Here is a 20776-nt window from a genome sequence, read left to right as displayed (position 1 = left end):
GGAAATACTCGCACCCTCCCCCCTCAACCTGACTATGACTACCACCACCACCACGGACAACTTTCTCTAAAACTGACACCGTCGGGACCGGCTCCAACTGTCCGTTTAAGAGAGGTGTCCGACTTATAGAGAGTTTAGTTACAGTAAGATGACTTAAAAACGACAGGAACGGGACCAACACCAGGTGTCCGTCTTAAAAAGGTGCCGTCTTATAGAGGTGTCCGTTAAGAGAGAGTTGACTGTACTAGCCCTACCATTAATTACTTCTACTACCACTGCTTCTACTTCTAGGGTCAAACTTCCGCTAACGGACACTTCGTTTTTAACGGGGTGCATCCCTGACTTTAGCATGGTTGTCAGGCGTATTTGGTAAGCTCCCCTTCACTAGCCTCCTACGCACACGTTCGGCTCGTCACGCAATCTTTCCTCGTTGGGGGTCACGCAATCTTTCCTCGTTGGGGTCACGCAATCTTTCCTCATTGGGGGAGTTAAAATTTCGTGACGAGCCAAAAGAATGTCTGCATAGAAGGCTACTTCTTCACACGTCACTATATCTATGCGCGCTCGAGGTAAGCTCCATACCTACCAAGGTTAATTCCTTACTTTTAAACGGCCGTGGTGTTTTGGACGTTCCATTTAGGAGTAAAAGAAAAAGTCTAGAAAAATTGGACCCTTATGGCTTTTTTCAAGGTGCCTCCAAAAAATCAACCCTTTGGATTTCATTTTTTAACCCCTTTCAGACCCTCTTTCAAAGGGCACCGACAAAAAAGATGAGGGTTCTGATTTCTGCTATCTTGAGAGGGAGGGGAGTGCAGATAAACGTTCTTTTTTCGCGGCCTCGTAACCCTCCTCCTGTCCACCATCTGATCGAAATAGCGGTTGCGAAGGGATATATGTTTAAAAATCCCGATTTTACCTGTGAGCATCAGACAGAACATGATATTTCGAACAACAAACATAAAAGATATAATGATTGGTTTCCCGCGTCGGTGGCCGAAATCGGGTAATGTTGCGCACGACTGCGCGGGCCTGGATGCAAGGGCATGCGCAGCACTCATTCTCTGCTCTCGGCACTTGATACACAGGGGAAGAACTTCAGGGATTTCCACAATTTTTAAAGATTTCAAGATGTTTTCAAGAACTGCATTTCGCTTACAGGGAGCAAGTAAAGCAATAAGGAGTTTTTCTGTCGCTGCCCAGGTAAAAATGTTGCTTTTGCGGCGAGTTTACCCAACAGCCCTGTAGCAAGTCGAGGTGTACGCGTGTATTGGGTTTTTACATACTTCTACGATCTGTACATGTAGAACCAACAGAAAGTTGCTGTTCTCGGTGCTGCTGGAGGAATTGGCCAGCCGATGTCACTGCTAATGAAACAACATCCTGCTATTACTCATTTGGCTCTGTATGATATCGTAAATACACCAGGTATTGGACAAATGACATGGTTATTTTGGCGATAAAATTAAGCTTATCATCCAAGCCTTTTTAACTAAATTTAAAATATATTTAGTCCATCTCTTCTCTCCTACTGAGCCAAGTGCGATCATTTGATCAAAAATCTATGTGCAAAACAATTGATCAAGGTCGAAATGCAATATTTGTCATATTTTCTTTTCTAACATCAGTGTTGTAGGGCTCACTCACGCCAAACCACTTTCACAAACATTTTGTGGCTGGGGATTGGCGGCGAAACGACTGAAAATTAGACTTCTTTGCACAACTGTACATGTTGTGTAGAAAGCTAGCTGCACAGATAGAAAGAAAGGGGCTTTATTATTATTTTATTATTATTTGACCTTCTAAAAAGCAGTGTTCAATCGATATCAGTGCAGTTGTCCACCCCCCCCCCCCCCGAAAAAAATATATATGTGGCTAACACAAAATAAAAATATTCAAAAGTAGAAGAGTTATAATGTTATATCTGGTCAATGATTTAAGTCATTTAAAAATAGCTGGAAAATGCTCTCAGAAGGCTGGGAATGCTATTTTGGAGACCACAGATTGAAAAAATCTCCTGGAAGCATGCTCCCTCAACCCCCAAAAGCTTGCACAGGTCTCCAGCACTCCTGAGGTGCACACCCCCTCCCCCCCACCCCAAAAATTTAACCCTGCTACTGCACTGAATATAAGTTAAAAGCTTCCAGTTGCTCTATAACAGTGTATCAATTTTTGTACGGGACAGACCATTATTTGCTTGAGGAGGAGTGGGGTGGGGGGGGGGGGGGGGTGGTTAATTTCTCTGAGCAAGATTTGTCACTTGCAATAACGTTATGTTAGATTGATAGTCAATACTATTCTGTTATAATTTTGTCAGTGACTTTCAAAATAGTGTTTCTATTAGCAGAATTCACACCCAATTAATTATATTTTTTATCTATATTTTTCAAGGTGTTGTAGCAGACATCAGTCACATTTGCACGCCAGCCAAAGTAAGTATAAGCAGCCAACAAAGTAGTTTCTTTCATGGCCAAGATGTGTCTTGCTAGTTAAAATTGTTGCAAGGAGAAGCAGGGGTTTTGAGTTCTTCTAAGAAATTTTCTCTGAGGACAGGCTTTTTTCTTGTTTTTGTTTCATTAGCTGCAGTCTGTATATAGCTGGAAGTACTCTGACAAATATGTGCAACAAAAGAAAAGAAACAAAACAAGAAGCGAAAATAAAATAAGTACTTGGCAAATTTCAATCCAGCACTGTCAAGCCTTCAACAGTTTTGTTTTGAGCCCACATCTTATATCATAGTAATACAGTAGAACCCCGGTAACTCGAACTCTGAAGGGAAACGAAAAACAGTTCGAGTTAGCGGGGTTTCGAGTTATCGGGGTCGATTGAATACTTAATTGGCCAAGTTAATAATTGATAGTTTACTGATTTTTCAGCACTACAGTATACAGTACAGTGCAAATTGAACTTATCTTGCCAGAAACTCTAACACGGCCATACATTCTAATGATAAGAGTGGAAAATGGCTGTCAAATACGTGATCTGTTCGTTGCTCTAATCAATGGGCAACCGTGGCGTCTTGCAAGAACCGGAATTCGAGTTATCGGGGTAAATTTGACCCAAATTTTGTTCAAGGGAAACGAAATTTAGTTCGAGTTAACGGGGTTTTCGAGTTATCCGAGTTCGAGTTAACCGAGTAAAAATGACTGGAAAGTGAGGTCAAATCCAAGGGAAATGGAAGTTTGCTCGAGTTAGCGGGGTTGTTTGAGTTATCCGAGTTCGAGTTACCAGGGTTCTACTGTATTATAAAAAAGTTTTAGAAGCAAATTTTATTTTAAGTTAATTTACCTTGCTTATTATCAAATTACTGTAAACACCCACAGATAAGCCGCACCTTTTTTCCAAAAATCCTTGCTCGAAATCGAGGGTGCGGCTTATCTGCGGGAACATTTGAAAAAGTGTTGAAAATTTTTGTGAATTGTCATTTTTATGGAAAATTATGTAAATTAATATAACATAAAACTACAAGAGATTTCTGGTCATTGCTTTTGCAAGCTTGACAGCTCCTAAAAGCTGTTTGCAGTGTCGATGATGGCCTATATTTTCAACAGTATAAGTATTGATACTCCACAAGTGAGAAAATACCACGAGTATTAGCATGGTAAATGGGGATCATGGCCTAATGTTTCTTCCACATTTAGCACTTTGATGGCAAATTCGCCAAACTGATTACGAAAAATTCTATTGATGCAACAAGTTTATCTCCAATGGATAGCTCCCAAATCTCTTTTTATCGATATGATAGCCACGAAACCTGAACGCCGGCCTCTGTCTTGTTTTGCTTGTTCTTTTTCCCCCTAGTCCCATTTTCGCGTCCAGTCGAATGCTGGTTACTAAGCTACGAACGTTCTGCAAATGCATGTTCTTGTTGTCACGCTAAAATCTATGGAAAAACTGTGTTGAATGAAGAAATACCTGTCACTAAATACCTGAAAAAGATCAACCATATGTCAAAGTTGGTGTTCATTAAATTAAAGAGCTGAAATTGTGGGTAAGACTGAAGTATTTTCTGTTTCAATGTTTAGCGCGTTCACATTCGATGAAAGACTTCTAAAGACTCAACTTTGGATTTTCTTTGATTTTCTTTTAAAGAAAACTTTTTTTCAAACATTTTAGTTGCTAAATTCAGGGTGCGGCTTATCTGCTGGTGTTTACGGTATTATGTTATGTAATCGAGCAGACCTTACAAGTTTCCGAAAAAAGGTGTCATTACCGCTATCACAACAAATGGTAATTAAGGTGGCCCGCGGGTATTTATGAGGCTGACAGTTCCCTTTTTTAAGCGCGTTTTAATACGGGAAAACGTGAAGCGATTGCTTAGATTTTTGAGAATCTGAAAGAATAATGCTTAAATTATATAAAATGATAAATTTTATGGTGATCAAACGCGATTTGTTAAAGATATGAGCGATTTTCGGAGGCCTTCGTTTTTAATAAAATGCGATTATTTTAAAAATGCCACGGTGAATTTTTCTGTAATTACCCCAAAACGCTGCCAAACAGTTGAAGTTTACTCACAACAACTTACAGGAAAATCCACTCCGTAGATTTCCTGAACGAGCGACATCTTTATTTTGCCTTTAAAAACTGTTGTGTTATGCGTCTGTCTTGACCGTCGCATATATGTGATACTTACACTAACCCAGTACCAGCCAGTTTTGAGTCTGATGTCACCTTAATCTTGTGTGTGAAAGTTAAAAGGATCGTGTTACTTGGTGCGCCCTGATTGATGTTCTTTTAATTAAAAGGTCACAAGTCACCAGGGTCCTGATGACCTTCAAGGTGCCTTAGAAGGCTGTGCAGCTGTTGTCATTCCAGCTGGAGTCCCTAGAAAGCCAGGTACAGTCCCACATCCAGAATACCGTAAAATTTGGCTTATATGCCCCCCCTTCTTATAACCCCCCAGTTATAGGCCTGCCTGTAGACCCAAAAATACATCCAATTATACCCCCTCTGATATAAGCCTCCCTTCCAATATCAAGCCAAATTAAAATGAATTTTCATAGCTTAGAAAAACATATTTTGATCAATGCTGCTGTAGCTCATTTTGAAAACCCCTTACGCAGTTTAACAAGCCCAGGGTTTTTAAGCAGAATTTTAGTGGTCTTTATAATTACCTTGGATTTCATGTCGACGCCAGATGTCAAACAAACGGAACACCCTTCTATCCTAGAATCATTCTGCTTTTGGAACACTGGTTACCCATGAGGTCTATCATCTCAAAATGGGACGTTGCAGTTTCCAGCTTACTAAGCAGCTCAAAAAAGTTTTATCCTTGTTTAAAATTTAAGATTTATTTTAATTCCTGTTATTCCTCAGGAATGACGCGTGACGACCTTTTCAATACAAATGCCTCCATCGTTCAAACTCTTACAGAAGCTTGTGCTAAGTAAGTGTATTTGATTTCTTCAGGTCAATTTACACAGACAGTCTTGCTTGAGCTGCAATTTCAGCATGATTTGAGCTTGATATCACTAGAATTTCTTTGAAACCTAATTTATTAAATAAACTGCAGTGGTTTAGCGAGTGGTAGCAAATCGAGAAAAATGGTATCACACATGTGGATAAAAATGATATCCACACGTGTGATATCATAAATTTTTGACCAATCAGCTCGCAGAGTTTGCCATGTTTCAATGCTCAGTGAGCCAAAGTAAATAGATATTTAGTTGAAACATCTTCGGATCTTCCTCGGCAATCTTCGGAAATCTTCGGCAATTTTTGGAAAATGTTCGGAATCATTCGGACAACCTTCGGACAACATTTTGAAAATTTTCGGAAATCTTCAGAAAATCGTCAAAAACATCGTAATTAGTAGGTTTATATAATAAACAGAATAATACATGGTTGCTTGGAGATATGAAATTTATCTTCTCGTGTTCAAATCTGATATCTCACTCGTGAGCTATCGATTTGATGACTCGAAGATAACCTGCGATCAGGCGTTATTTTTCTCGCGGCGGAGGGGTCAACGGAAAAATGAACGCCTGATACAATTACTTGTCGAGTCGTCTGTAAAAAGTCCAGAATCTGGACTTTTTTCTGATTGGTTGGAAAACAAAAGGCAACATTAGAACTCTATCCTGATTGGCTAATTGAGTTCAAGTCTAATTTCAGGTCCAAAAATATCGCACGTAGATGATTGTTATGATGGCGGGTGTCGAGCGGAATGAAGTAGTGAGCGAGTTCTTCTAGCTTTTAGAAAATCTTTCAAGAATTTTGTTCACAAAACATTTAAAGACGAACAAAGGGAGTGTATTCGACGAATAGTTTGTGAAAAGAAAGATGTTTTGGCGGTGCTTCCGACGGGATTCGGCAAGAGCGTGATCTATCACCAATGGTGTCGAAGATTATTACATCACACCACCAAAGACGCCAGACGATCGTGCCAGTGACGAAAACTACGACCTTAAAATGTCTGATCTGAGCCTCACACAAAATCAGCCTTTGCTGAAAACAAATTTTAAAAACCATCCGATCAGCTCGTTCAAAAAGGGTAATTCAAACACATGCTTGTGAGAGTAAAAATATAATTGGAAGGCGCTAATCATCTGAATCATGCACGCTTATCTGATGGCATCGCCGACATTCTCGACGGCGTTAACAGATATTTTAATAAGGGGGCGGCAGACGACTTGACAAGTAATTGTATCAGGCTTTCCTTTTTTTCTCCTTCCCTCCGCCGTGAAAAAAGAAAGCCTGATCGCAGGTTAACTCGAAGATAAATTTCATATCTCTGCGCAACCATGTATTATCCTCTATAAAATTACCATAAATTTTTATATCAGAGTATCAGTACACACGTGTTATTAACAAGGATGGACTTTTAAGTTCCAAATCTTTGGTGATTCCTTTACATTTCATTTGGAGTTGTAGCCTTAGTTCAGCAAAAATTCTCATTGGAAATCACAACAAAAATTGTGCAAAAATTGCCTTTAGTCTTATTAGATTGAAGAGAGTTTATCTTGTTCATAGAAGGTTTCCCAGACTGATGATCATAATTCTTTTTTGTTGTTATTGTTTTCATGCAGGTTTTGCCCCAATGCCATCATTTGTATTATCTCAAATCCTGTGAGTATGTTTGATAATGTTCATTGATTTGAAGTGAAAGACCGCCAATGATTTTAGAGTTGCATTATTTCAGTTTGAAATGTAATGTAATAAAGTTATATATTATTTGCACTTCTCCTCTATTATGCTCACAGGTGAATTCTACTGTCCCAATTGCAAGTGAAGTATTCAAGAAAGCCGGAGTGTATGATCCTGCACGGTAGGGTGACTTTGCATGCCTGTGTGAGATGTGTTGATTTAACTGTATAGTATTTGCTGTATAATTTAACTTGTCATTTGTATTTTGAGCTGCTCTTTGGATTCCTCAAATACTTTGAGACCTGTAAAAATATACAGCGATACTAAAAACTGCAATGTCTAATGAAATACTTGCAATATTTCTGCTGGAATATTTCTGCTCTTTCAATAACAGGTGAACCCTGTTCTGCTTTTTTTTTTTTTTTTGCTGCCGCCAATTATCTTAGTGGACTTCTCTGATTTCAACAGAAGTTCACATCGATGATAGGGCTGCAACAATACATTTTCTCATTATTTAATACAAATCTCAAATACAAGCCCCACATTACGATACACGATACAATACATACAAGTGATGTACCACATGTTTTTGCTCTTGGGCATAGAAAACTGTGTCAGCTGACAACTAATTGGAACTACAGATACTAAAAAGAGGATACCGGTACTAATCAAACTGACCAACACATTCAAAAATTAATTTGCAACTGTGGAAAATGAAACATGTTTTATACAACCATGCAACTCTTGAAACTGTCATATTCCACTGTAATTTATGCTATTTTTTTATTTTCACCAGAATCTTAGGTGTTACCACACTGGACATTGTCAGAGCAAATACATTTGTTGCTGAAGCCAAGGTAAGCAAAAAGTTACATATTTTGCAATGTTGTTATTTTTGCCATTGTCATCATATGTATGTAGAAAGCATTTATCAGCATCCACACCGCTAGCCATGATGACCATGAAAAATCATTTCCATGGTTCTCCTATTTCTGTGCATGCATGATTCTCCTATTGCTATGGTTATGGGGCTCTGCTCCACTACTCTTGAGTATGTTTATTTTATGTGGAAGGCATAGTTTTAGCATAAAAAATGTAATTGGCCAAAAATCTTTAGAATAAAATAAGTAAACTTTCATCTTTATTATTTATCACCGAGCTTATTGTCATGGGCCATGGGTTTGATTCCTGTCAGGGACTCTAGTATTTTTCTTTGTTCCATGCTCGTGTCATTGTTGAAAAATTCATCTTCATTATTTTTCACCAAGCTTAAAATTTACCACCTTTATTATTTACTACATACTTGATGATTTCAACATTGCTGATCTTAGCAGTATGCAGGACGCATGTCACATATCAACCAAGTAAAAATGGCCCAGCTCACAACGAGTCTCTCGTGGCTCAGTTGGTTAGAGCGCCCAACCGGTATCTGGGAGGCCATGGGTTCGATTCCTTGCGGGGACTCAGAATTTTTCTTTGTCCCATGCTCGTGTCATGTTGAATACTTCATCTTCATTATTTATTACCGAGCTTAAAATTTACCATCTTTATTATTTACTACAAACTTGATGAATTCGACATTGCTGATCCTAGCAGTATGCAGGACGCATGTCACTTATCAACCTAGTAAAAATGGCCCAGCTCACAACAAGTCTCTCGTAGCTCAGTTGGTTAGAGCGCCCAACCGGTATCTGGGAGGCCATGGGTTTGATTCCCATCGGGGACTTGCAATTTTTCATTGTCCTATGCTCGTTTCACCTAAAAAGTAAACTTTATTTTTTAACAATTTAAGCTTTAAACCCAGGTTACATGTACCGGGTGGATCATCTTGGCTAACTTCTCCTGAAATGCAGTTGATAGCTTTGTTTGTTATGGTATGAGTATTTTCCAAAATGGTCTCTCCCTCCCATTATTTTGTGTATCTTTATTGAAGGAGCAATGTCAGAATATTTCAAGTCATTTTACTGATTACCAGTACTTCCAAATTGAATGAAACCTCAAAATAATAGTTTTCTAACATAGAAAAACAACAAAGGGATAAGAAAAACCCCAAAATAAGGAAGGATAGTTTCAACTGAGAAATATTAAGATGGATTACAAAGAACAAACTTAAAAAAAAACTTGCCCGAATTTGTTCAAGATGCGTTGTCTGTGTCATAGCTCCTTTAAGTTCGTGTATTTATTTTATATGCAGGGTCTGAATGTGGATGACGTCAATGTTCCTGTAATTGGTGGTCATTCAGGTGTAACCATTCTACCTCTTCTATCACAGGTAGGGCATTACACGTAGGTGGCATGTGACGGTTTAACAAGTCAACCAAATTTTTCCATGGTTTATCCCTCTCACTCCCAAGAGTGCCATATGGCACAAGATGCCATTACATGCTCAATATTTGGTCAATTTGTATGAAATTTGGACAGGAAAATGGTCTTGAACAGATCTTTCTTTTTAAAGCATAAAATCATACCCCCTAGCATATGAGACCTGATTAACCACCCCTTTAACTAGTAAATATCTGACAACAACCCACACATTAAGAGCTGCAAATTAAGCTGTAGTTTAGGGGTATACCTAAAATATAGGCGGAATGAGATATTTTTTAATGATTTATATTTCTGGTTTTGTCACCTTTTGAATTAAAACAGTGACTTCCTCTGTGTCTGTTAGTATGATTTATGACATACCAGAAACAATGCCTTTCAAATGGTATATTGCATGTGGTCTTTGGGTCTATAGTTACCGTTTTACAAAAATGTGGTATTTCCCGTGGGAGTGAAAGGGTTATACTCTTGCAAGGGATGATTAAGTTGGTCATCCCAAAAGTCAATACCACTACATATGGACTAAAGTCTGTAAGGTATACTGCTGCTAAGGCATGGAACTCAATCTCTGACAAAGTGTGGACACTGACGTCAATCAAGGCATTCAAGAAGGCAGTATGTCAGCTGTCCTTTGATGCATCGTTAGTGGGCTAGCGTATTTAATTGCATAACTGTAAATAGTTTCACTTCAAATTCATCTAAAAATAACACTGGAAATGTACCAGCAAATTAAATGGAAAATCACTACAAAACTGCGTATATGTGTGTGTGTTATATTGTAATTCTTTTTTGCTTAAAGCAAGGGAAGGTGTGAAAACTTCTGTCCTAGATGTTCCAGCTGACTTTTTAAAACTCACCTGATTCTGGTTTTTGATGTGGATTTCTCAAGTGTTTTGACATTTGCCTTTTGCGAAACTTACGTCTTTGTCCCATATAAAGCTGTTTTGAGAAAGGTTGTTGTCCAAAAGGAGTGCAAAGGTATATGCTTCAGGCAGCATTTTCCTTGGCTCCAAAGGCTCCAGCATCAGCTATTTTTGATGAGTTTAAATACTAAAAAGCTGGTGATCTAAAACAGTTTTAAAACTGGTATTGGCTAATTTAGGGCTCCAGTTGTGGTTCACTGTTCATTTTTTCTATGATTTTTTTGTCTTCAAGACTTCACCAAAGGTATCCTTTACTGAAGAGGAGACAGAGAAGCTCACTGATCGTATTCAGAATGCGGGCACAGAAGTGGTGAATGCTAAAGCTGGATCTGTGAGTGTTTTTGTACATGCTAATTAACTATGCACACTTGCTAAACAAATTTGTTATAAGTCCTGCACCATGGGGTACATAAGTAAATAGTCATTATAAGTCAATAGTCAACAAATAACAACAACAACAACAATTTGTTGTGAGCAACAATATTGTGCGCTAAAAAACTTACAGTTATTAGGGGTGGCAAAGGTTAATTGGAGACTTTGCAAAATAGTGAGACTAATAATTAATTTCTTTTATTTGAGCTTGAGACTTTCTTAGCCTTGCAAAAGAAATTGGAACTGCCAGGAGTGTGACCAGGTCATACAAAGGGCATATTAATTTTTGCAGTTAATGTTTCATACATTTCTGTTTCTTTAGGGATCTGCTACACTTTCAATGGCTTATGCTGGAACAAAGTTTATCTCATCTGTAAGTAATTATGTGCAAAACATGTTCACACTATATTTTTTTAAATTACTGATGTGTTTCTAAAAAAAATATTAGCAAATCAAGTTGAGGTTCCATAGGAGTTGATGCAGTTTAGTGAAATAATAAATGCACAAATTTGATTTAATTTTTGATGTGTTCTATTAACTGTAGTTGAACATTTTAAATAAATAACTGACAGGGTTTGTATGGGTCCTGTAAAACCTGGAAAGTCCTGGAATTTTATTGTGGCACTTTCCAGTCTTGGAAAAAGACTACCGGTCCTGGAAAGTTCTGGAAATCTGTTAAACTCAAGTAACAACTGAATTCTTAGAAGTAACATTATAAGAGATTTACAGTCAGTAAGGAGAAATAATATTGAGATCTTGGGAGTGAAAGGGTTAATGTGAATTTTGGAGTGCAGAAAAAATCAATCTGAATCCTTGAAAAGTCCTGGAAAATTGTTTGTGTAAAAGGGTACAAATCCTGATTTGAAATCAAGGCTGTTGTCATTTAGAACCCAGCCACTGGCTATGATGCCCTATGATGACTAACAACTGCAGTGAAGATGGCTAAAAAATAACCAAAGTTTAACACACAGTCAAGCCAGCTTCTATAAAGCTTAATGAGAGCCCTGATTTTGTTGTTAAAAAAATAAATTAAAAAAGACACGAACTTGAGGTCAAACCATCTTAGGGAAGTCTTTCATGGAATGTTGAGAAGTCTGATTGTTGAATGGGCTCACTTCTCTTACAGAACTTGATAAAAGAGTTCAGGGTGTCAGTGTTGCATGTTTACTAGCTAATAGCTGACTTACGGTATTTTTAGGTCCTTGATGCACTCAACGGCAAGAAAGGCATGGTGGAGTGTGCATTTGTCAAGTCAGACATCTGTGACACTGGATACTTTGCTTCACCTGTAGAGCTTGGGGTATGTACATATCCTTCTCAAATGCATTAATAACTCATCAAGTTAAAACAATGAAAATCATAACCGTGAAGGAGGTTTGGATACACTGTCTTAATTAGCATAGATATTTACGATTTTATTTCTTCGTTTACTCCGTAGTTTTTGTTTTGATTGAGAAGATATATCAAACACTCGAGACAGTGTTTCATCGGCTATCCAAAAACCTCGAATTTCATCAAAAATACGCCGTTGTGCGTCTTATTTTCAACTCTCTTCTCAGTGTTTTGATATCCCGATGAAACACTGCCTCTCATGTTTGATATATTACATGAAACACTGTGATTTATGACTAGATGTTGCTTGAGGGGTTAGGGTGGGTGGGGATTGCTCCCTTATTCAAACTAACTGGAAGGCACATCACCAAAGAGCCTTTTACCAGGGTTTTCAAAATAATCCGGCAATTGCAGGATTTCTGCTGGCTACTTGATTATATGTCACCGGTTACTCTGGTCATAGCAATAAAATTGCAACTAACAAGCTTGGCATTGTCACAGCCGCATACTCTTCAGTTGCTGATGCCAACTTGAAAACAATTTGAAACTCCTGCTTTTCTGGGTAGAGTTTTAAGCTGTTGGATCTGAAGGAGAGTTTTTCAACTGTTTTGGTTGGTAGCGGGGTATAGCTTGTACATTCTAGTCTGGCATTGGGTTGGGTTTTTAGAAGACACTTTTTATTATTGTTCACCACTTGAGATGTGTGGTCTAGTCTAGAATAAGGTACTGAATTTTGCTTCTGGTCTGAAACAGGAATAGAAATTTACATATTTTCTTCTGAAACAGGTTTAGGGTTTCAAGAAGCATGGCCCCACATCCGCGGCCCCACCTAAACTTGATTGATGCTAAAACAAAAGCAAACCTGACTGCGACATGTCTCTTACACTAACAAAAATGTCATTATTACTGCTTGAGATTTCTTTGAGATTTTTAACAGTTTTCAATATCTTTTCTACCTTTTCATTCCCTTTTTTACGTTCATCTTCTTTTCTTTCATTTCCATTCTTTAACTTTCCTTTCTTCCATTTTAGCCCAATGGCGTGAAGACTAACTTGGGCATCGGACAGCTGTCTGCTTATGAGAAAAAGAAACTGGAAGAGGTTAGTGTAACATCACTGTTGTGGCTCTTGTTATCAGTTACTTATAAAAAAAATGACTTGGTTTTTAGCACTGAACAACAACATCTCTCACGCTGGGGTGGGGAGAAGTCAGCTGAACAAGATTGTTAAAGGAAAGTTTTGTTTTCTGTCCAAGTCAGTGACATAAGTTGCAAAGTGCAGTGGTCTCATGGTTAGCGCACTGGCCTCTGGATAGAGCAGTCCAGGTTCGAGCCCAAGTCTGGGTAATTGTGTTGTGTTGTTATCCCTACAGTAAACTAGTATCCATCCAGGGTTGGAGGGGGAGGGTGGGGAGAGTAGAAACACCCTGGGCGCTTCATTTGTATTGAAACAAGGGTAGCTTCTATCGGTATTTGACACTTTGGCCCAATGCAACTAGCAGATGAAGAGTTAATTGAAGACAAGAATACTGAAGGTCTTCCAATGAAATGTGTGTGGTTTCGTAACAATCCCAGTTAAAATTGTTTTATGAACTGTGTCACAGGTTTCAGCCAAATTTAGGCATTGGAAATGGCCATGAAATTCGGTGAAAATATAAAAATAACTTCTTAAACTAGTGTAGGAACAGTTCAATAACACAGCAAATACAAAAGAAGGTACGGATGGCCAAAAGTGAAGAAGATTGAAACGGATTGCAATATCATTATGGGTTTTTGAAATACTGTTGGGCTGAACAGTTTTCAAAGTTAATCTCGATTGCTTTTAACTTTAAATTATAACGCACCATGGGAGACAATATGAGAGTAAAGTTTCTTGCTCAAGAACACAACACAATGACCCCGGCCAGGGCTCGAACCCTCACCGCTTGATCCAAAGTGCAGGTCGCTAACAATTACACTCTCTTTTTTTTTATAAAAATACAGTTTATCCGACCCAGGCTGAATGTTCATATTTTTTTTTGCCGATTTTAGGCTGAAAATATTCTTAACATTCTTAGACAATACCGTTTGACATTTCCGTTTTAGCAAGTATTGGGTAATCAATTACAAGTGTTTAGTGTCCAGATCTGTATCGTGTAATAATAATAATAATAATAATAATAATAATAATAATAATAATAATAATAATAATAATAATAATATAATTTATATAGCGCTAAAATTATATAAGAAATTATTCTAAAGCGCTTTACAGGTAAGTTAAAATCGTATAAGTTATAATATAAAAAAGACGAACTATTAAAATATTTTAAAAAAATTACAACGATAAAAGATTAAAAATATTAAAACGAGTCATATGCTTTCTGAAAAAAAAATGTCTTTAGCTTAGATTTAAAAATTGTAATGTTTGGGCTAGATCGAATGTTAAAAGGCAACTCGTTCCAGAGTGATGGACCAGAATGCGCAAAGGCGCGATCACCAAAGGACTTGTGATGTGTTCTTGGGACCTTCAGGAGGAACGCAGGAACGAAGGCGATGGGTTTTTACAGAATATGGCTGTAGAAAATCTTTTAGATAGTCTGGTCCTTCGTTGTGTTACATTGTGCTCATGTACCATTGCTTTTCGTTGCAGCCTGGCCGTTTTGGCTTTAAACAAAGCATTCCTTACAGAGATAAAGTGACGGAAATGAAAATACCTGATTTTGTTTAACTATAAACTATATTCTTTTCAAAATCTCACCCTCGGGTTTATTCTTAAAATATTCTTAAAAATTCGCAAATTTCAGCCTCGATATTCTTATAAACTAAATTCTTTTAAAATAAAAAGAGTGTAGGCCACCTCGCCTCCCAATTATTTGGACAAGAAGATAATCATTGCTGTGAATAATCTAATTTCCAGCTGGCCTCAAGATTCTGCTCTTTCTTGAATTCCAGGTAATTCCAGAGCTGAAGAAGAACATCAAGAAGGGCGAAGACTTCGTTTTGGGAAAGTGATGTGAATTGCACTCTTAACCTAGAGCTCAAGCAGGAGTTTCATCTGTTCATTCTCTGCTAATTTATCAAAATTGTATAGCTTTTTTGCAGTCTGAAGAACTAATGGCTAACTCCGTGTGAAAGTGGCCCGTGTTAAAATAATTAAAAATCGCTTTTATTAATGATGCCTTCTCTCTCTGAAGTACAGTTGTCAACGAATTTTAGGCTCAATTCCTGAGCCAACGGTGGATAAACCTTTCCACCGGATAAATCGCTACTCAGTGAATAAATGTTGATAAAACATACTATGCTATCCACTGGATAGTGGTTTATCCGATGGATAGCGTTATCGATCCTGGGGCCTACTGTGTAAGATTTTAGATATCGAGTAGACCCAGTGCTTTTCCCTTGAAACAAGAGAATATTCAGTCCCAACAGAGGGGTTGACCGCGGTCAAACGTCTCAGGCCATCCCGATATATTTCTAAAATACGATACAGAAAAAAACCTGCGTGTAAGAACCTATGGATTTAAGAACCTTCTGGCAGAAAGTTTCTTTTTTAATACCCCAAAACATAAGAACCTGTTTAGCCAAACAAATTCCAACAGGTTCTTATATGTGGGGTTTAACTATTTAATTTATATATTTTTTTTTACCAAAAACCAAAAAGGTGATCGATAATACAGTACTAAACCAACTGAGCTCGGAAACCACATATTGGAGCCAGGTCATTTTTGTGGGTTCTATCTTTTCCAAGAAGAGGGGTTCGCGGATCGACGGATTGCGGATTTCTTGCGATACGGGTCGCAGATTAGCTGAGAATTTGGGGGCGGATTCCGGACTCTTTACGTCAGGAAGTCCGGATTGTCGATGTTAAACGAAGTTCGGATTACATTGACCGGTCTTCGTCGGTATGTTGGCGAAATTGTTGCAAAATCGAGCAATAAAACGGAACTTTTAAACTGAAAATTGGCATAAAAAAAAAAACACACTATACCTTCAGTCGCAGTGAAACTATACCACGCAAAGTTTTCAAGTAATGCGGATTCGGATTTGAACGAATACAGTACACTCTTTTTTTTTATAAGAATACAGTTTTTCCGACCCAGGCTGAATGCTCTTATTTTTCTGCCGATTTTAGGCTAAAATCGTCTGGGTACGAGGCAGTTGAAAATACCGTTTGACATTTCCGTTTTAGCAAGTATTGGGTAATCAATTACAAGTGTTTGGTGTCCAGATCTGTATCGTGTTACATTGTGCACATGTACCATTGCTTTTCGTTGCAGCCTGGCCGTTTTGGCTTTAAACAAAGCATTCCTCACAGAGATAAAGTGACGGAAATGAAAATACCTGATTTTCTTTCAACTAAAAACTATATTCTTTTCAAAATCTCAGCGTCGGGTTTATTCTTAAAATATTCTTAAAAATTCGCAAATTTCAGCCTCGATATTCTTATAAACTAGATTCTTATAAAAATAAAAAGAGTGTAACGTATTTACGGATTTGGCCAAAAAATAGCACGGATCGGCGGTTTTGCGCACTCTTATCCACTCCCTCCTAAAACGACCTCGGCTTTTTATTTATTCCCTGTTTTTTTTTTTATGTATGTTGTGCATTATTTTGTCTTGTCAAAATCCGCAGCCTGATCTTTTCGGATTTTTTTTTCTTCTTCACTTGTTTATCAGAACCAAAACTAAATGGACTAAAAATAACTTGGACATGTCACGTTCGCGCGGGATATACTTTAGCTGATAGCAGCTGTTGAAAATGGCAACTGATTTATAGGACAAAAGAAAGAAGTGTATATTCTTACAACGGATTTTGAGAAAAGAGAAGTTTTAACATTTTCTAAAATGACAACGGCTAGATTTTTAAATCTATTCCGTGTTTATTTCTTATGCCTTCTGTGTATCAGTTAATCTCATCAACATCTACAATTTTTTTTTCCTTCAGTTTTCCTCGTGCTTTTTTTTTTCGCTTCGCCCTTAACGGACTAAGAAAACAGAGGGCTGCTCGTAGTCACATTCGCGGAAAAAGTTCAGTTGTTTGTAGCTGTTGAATAGCGGCAACTAATTTACAGGACAAAAGAACAGTTTACGCAGTTGAAATTGAGGGATTTACTCGACAGTGTTTATTTGTTATAAAGGCAGAAGGAAAACGGTCTTCTCTCCCACCAAACACAGTCCATGTGCACCCACACTTGCGTAAATTTTCGCTGATTGGCCAAAACAAAATTGACGTTCCGCTCTGACTTTATTCGTTACTGAGCCTATTACAACTGGAATAATAGAGGGATTGCATTTATTGAAATAAAGTTGCCTTACTTTCCGGCCTAAATAACAAAGTATTTAACTAAATGACGATAACGGTAAGAAATAATAACAATGAGATATTGTTAAAATGCAGATACAGAAAACCATAAATGAAAAAACATGAGTTAACATGGAAAATGTCAGGTGATAAAACTAGTTATAAGCAAAAGACACACTTTGTAAGAACACAGTTTTCAGCTGACAGAAGAGAGAAAGCTTCACTAAATTCATCAGCTCAGTAAGGAAAATCAAAAAAGCAAAAGCGATGAACACGAACGAAAGCCTACCAAGCCAAGACATGATACCGCCCGCATGCAGCTTGTACGTTTCATTGGGAGGAATGTTGCCACCGTCTGCCACTGAAGCTAAAGCCTTTCTTATCTTCCTCGCAGTGATCAACATTGTCACATGTCCTTTCACCGCTGCATTGAACACGTTGGTGATAATAGCTGTAAAAACGAAAGCCCGACTCAGAGCCAATAAGCCTAACATACTACTGGCGTGTCTGGCCACGACTGATTTGATGGTGGGTGTGATTGTTCAACCCCTGTTTGCAGCGTTACTGATAAATCTCCTTCTTGGTAAGGCAACGGCTGGATCGTGTGCGTTACAAAATGTCGCAAGTTTCGTTTCGATGGTTTTGTGTAATACTTCCCTTATCCACCTGGCGTTAATAAGTGGGGAAAGATATCTAGCCATGAAGCACACCTTCGCGTACAGTATCGGACTTGTCACTGAAGCTCGTTTGCTAATTGGTTCTGCCCTGGTCTGGTTCTTTTCCCTTATTTTTCACATTTCTTTTTTTGTTAACTGGACTGTATTTTATGTCATCATTTACACATTTATTAGCCTGTCTCTTGCCATAATCACCTTCTGCCAAATCACGGTCTACGGTGAGGTTCGCCGACACGAAAGGGAAATTTCAACTCAGCAAGTTACAGAAGAGGCAAGGCAGAAATTTTTGAAAGACAAAAAGGCCTTTAAACTGACGGCTGTCGTCATTTCAGTGCTATTCGTATGTTATGGACCTAATTTCGTTTTTAGACTCATTCTTATAAAATATCAGAGTTACATGTCAATACAAACAGTGTATGCATGTTTATTGTCAACTGTGTTTGTGACAATATTGAACTCGTTGCTAAATCCACTTATCTACTCGGTCAGAATGAGACAGTTTCGCGTAGCGTTTATTGAGTTAACTTGTAGAACTGTAAACATTGCTGAAGCCGAAGAAATCGAGATGCGAGTGTTTTCATCCCGGCCCAACGCAGTGGCTAGATTTGAAGCAGGGCCGGGACAGCAAGGTGATCAACAAAACGCGGAGCAGGCAACTGTGAATAACCCTAACAATAATAACAATGAGATGCTGACTCAGCAAGAAAATCATATCGAACCGCCAAATTTGAACTGTATAGCTGCGCCTTAGTATATAAAAGACCCACTCGATTTTGAACTCAATTTGTAAATATCATGTTAGCATAAATGAATTCTGCATTTGCATTGCTATAAAATATGAAAATTTATTATATAAACTAGAGTGAATTAGTAAGTTTCTCTCGCTGCGAAAAATCATATACTTTACATTAAATATTGTTAAAGATATGATATCTTTCACATGCACACCCCCCCCCCCCCCCTGTGAAGGCTTTCTTCACTTTTCTGAAAAAAAAATCACAGAGAGCCTCACTTTTTGAAAATTTATATCACTCTGTTGGGAAAATAATCTCTGTTAATCACGTCCCCAGATTATTTCTGGTTGATCTTCTTACGTAATTTTTTTACGCCGACTTTAATGATTTCGCGATCTTGGTAGCGCAATATTTGACGTCTCAAAATTTGCCGATGTGACAATTTTTTAGAAACCATCTCACTTTATTTTTGCAATTTCAAAGACCACAGATTCCACGTAGAATATTATTTCGTTTCGAAAATAAACTAAAGAAACTGAGTGTTTACTTTTGTGTTTCCTTATAGGTCACACGCTTCTTTATAATGGCGTTAGAATAAAACACACAAAATTGTTCTTAAAAAACCGCCGAAACGACCGGCCGTCGAAGTTTCTTATTTACGACTGTCATAGCAACTACAGTGAAGATCAATGAGATTCATCGAATTTTGTTTGACTTTTTACCACGCCATGTTTCGATTTGTAGGCTATTGAGAAAAGCGATACAGATCAATGTAGCTATTTTTTTCTTGTTCACCAAGAAGAAAAAGACGAAAGTATCTAGTATCTGAATAATCTAGATTATGTACTTTTGGTACCCCAAAATTGAGGCTATATTAATCTGTCTGGATTTTGCAAAACGCGGACTCCGGGATCCTTGCTTGAAGGCCGGTCCGAGAAATTTGAGGGGGGGGGGGCGACGACGTCAACAACCCCATGGGAAGGTGGCCCGAGCCCTGACCTAACAACCCTAGGGAGCCCTGGGCCAGCTGTCGAATTGCAATCCGGCTTGGGGGGGGGGGGGGGGGGCTAAAGTCAGGTTTTTGGCTCGTTTTCTGCAAAGACTTTGCTTCGAAATGTGGTCAGGACTGCCCCTGGCTTTTGGTTTTTGGGGGGCCAGGATCAGTAGCCTTGAGACCTCTGAGAGCTCAGCTGCGACCGGGCATGGGAAGGCTTCCTAGCAGTGCCCTTGGGATCTCTGAAACCCACATGGGGAATGGAGGGGAGGGCTAAGAGGGTTTGCTGGCCCCTGGCAGTTCCGGGGGCCTTGTTTTCTTAAATCAGGACAGACATTTTTATAAAAATAAAAATAAAAACTAATACTGAAACTAAATACATGAAAGGATTAAATTGCAGAACTGCTTCATACAGACACACAACTCTTCCGAATTGGCCAAATTACACAAATATTCATGTATTCCGGCAGCACCACCTAGGCCTTTCTCGATTATGCTAGTAAAACTGGCATTTAATGCTACTAGAAATTCTCGCATAAAGCCAAAAAAATGCTAAAATAATGCTTGATTTCTTTAAAAAATGCCACTTGAATTCCAAAGAATGCTTTGTTTTATTTCAAACAAAACGTACGAACTCATACATTATATGCTCATACTGAACAACAGGTGATACTTAATAATTGTTTGTTTATAAAAATAAGAAATAAAAAATATATATTAAATTTAAAAAAATAAAATTAAAAGAACACACACGTAAGTAACACAACACAAGTACACAAGTAACACAACGCACAAACAGTCGAAGCAGACAGAAAAGATAATTAAGATAATTAAGATAATTAACAACAATAATTAATAATAATTAAGATAATTAACAACATTAACTGCCCTAAGCAGTTGACAGGTTATTTAATGAAACGATCGCAGAGACATTGTCGATCTTTTAGAGATCCAACACTATTAGATCTACCACAAGTTAACACCAAATGTGGACAGACCTCGTTTAGGTTTTCGGCTGCGAGTGCCTGGAACAAACTGCCAAGAGAGATTCGCGA

At 38.1% G+C, this 20776-nt stretch overlaps 2 protein-coding genes across 2 annotated transcripts; both read left to right on the top strand.

Moving 5' to 3' along the window:
* The first annotated feature begins 954 nt into the window (after positions 1 to 954).
* On the top strand, positions 955 to 15188 carry LOC144646516 (malate dehydrogenase, mitochondrial-like). Its single transcript, XM_078506138.1, has 14 exons — positions 955 to 1200; positions 1305 to 1425; positions 2389 to 2429; positions 4746 to 4836; positions 5317 to 5386; positions 7029 to 7068; positions 7203 to 7267; positions 7883 to 7943; positions 9281 to 9358; positions 10564 to 10662; positions 11026 to 11076; positions 11902 to 12003; positions 13067 to 13135; positions 14968 to 15188. Exons 1-14 carry the CDS (start codon positions 970 to 972, stop codon positions 15025 to 15027), a joined length of 1179 nt encoding a protein of 392 aa, XP_078362264.1. The 5' UTR covers positions 955 to 969; the 3' UTR covers positions 15028 to 15188.
* A 143-nt stretch (positions 15189 to 15331) lies between these two features.
* On the top strand, positions 15332 to 18890 carry LOC144646522 (melanocyte-stimulating hormone receptor-like). Its single transcript, XM_078506143.1, has one exon. The coding sequence runs from the start codon at positions 17584 to 17586 to the stop codon at positions 18742 to 18744; it is 1161 nt and encodes a 386-aa protein (XP_078362269.1). The 5' UTR covers positions 15332 to 17583; the 3' UTR covers positions 18745 to 18890.
* The last annotated feature ends 1886 nt before the right edge of the window (positions 18891 to 20776 follow it).

The sequence above is a fragment of the Oculina patagonica genome, chromosome 3 (genome assembly GCF_052425735.1).
Source record: "Oculina patagonica isolate OP01 chromosome 3, crgOcupat, whole genome shotgun sequence".
Taxonomy (NCBI): domain Eukaryota; kingdom Metazoa; phylum Cnidaria; class Anthozoa; order Scleractinia; family Oculinidae; genus Oculina; species Oculina patagonica.
This window is presented reverse-complemented; position numbering and strand designations above follow the sequence as displayed.

Bases quoted from the DNA above. Each gene is read 5' to 3' on its own strand.
- LOC144646516 (XM_078506138.1), top strand. From the start codon at position 970: ATGATTGGTTTCCCGCGTCGGTGGCCGAAATCGGGTAATGTTGCGCAC. The intron at 1,426-2,388 runs GTATTGGACAAA...ATATTTTTCAAG, and splicing joins TGATATCGTAAATACACCAG to GTGTTGTAGCAGACATCAGT. The intron at 7,069-7,202 runs GTGAGTATGTTT...TTATGCTCACAG, and splicing joins TTTGTATTATCTCAAATCCT to GTGAATTCTACTGTCCCAAT.
- LOC144646522 (XM_078506143.1), top strand. From the start codon at position 17,584: ATGAACACGAACGAAAGCCTACCAAGCCAAGACATGATACCGCCCGCA.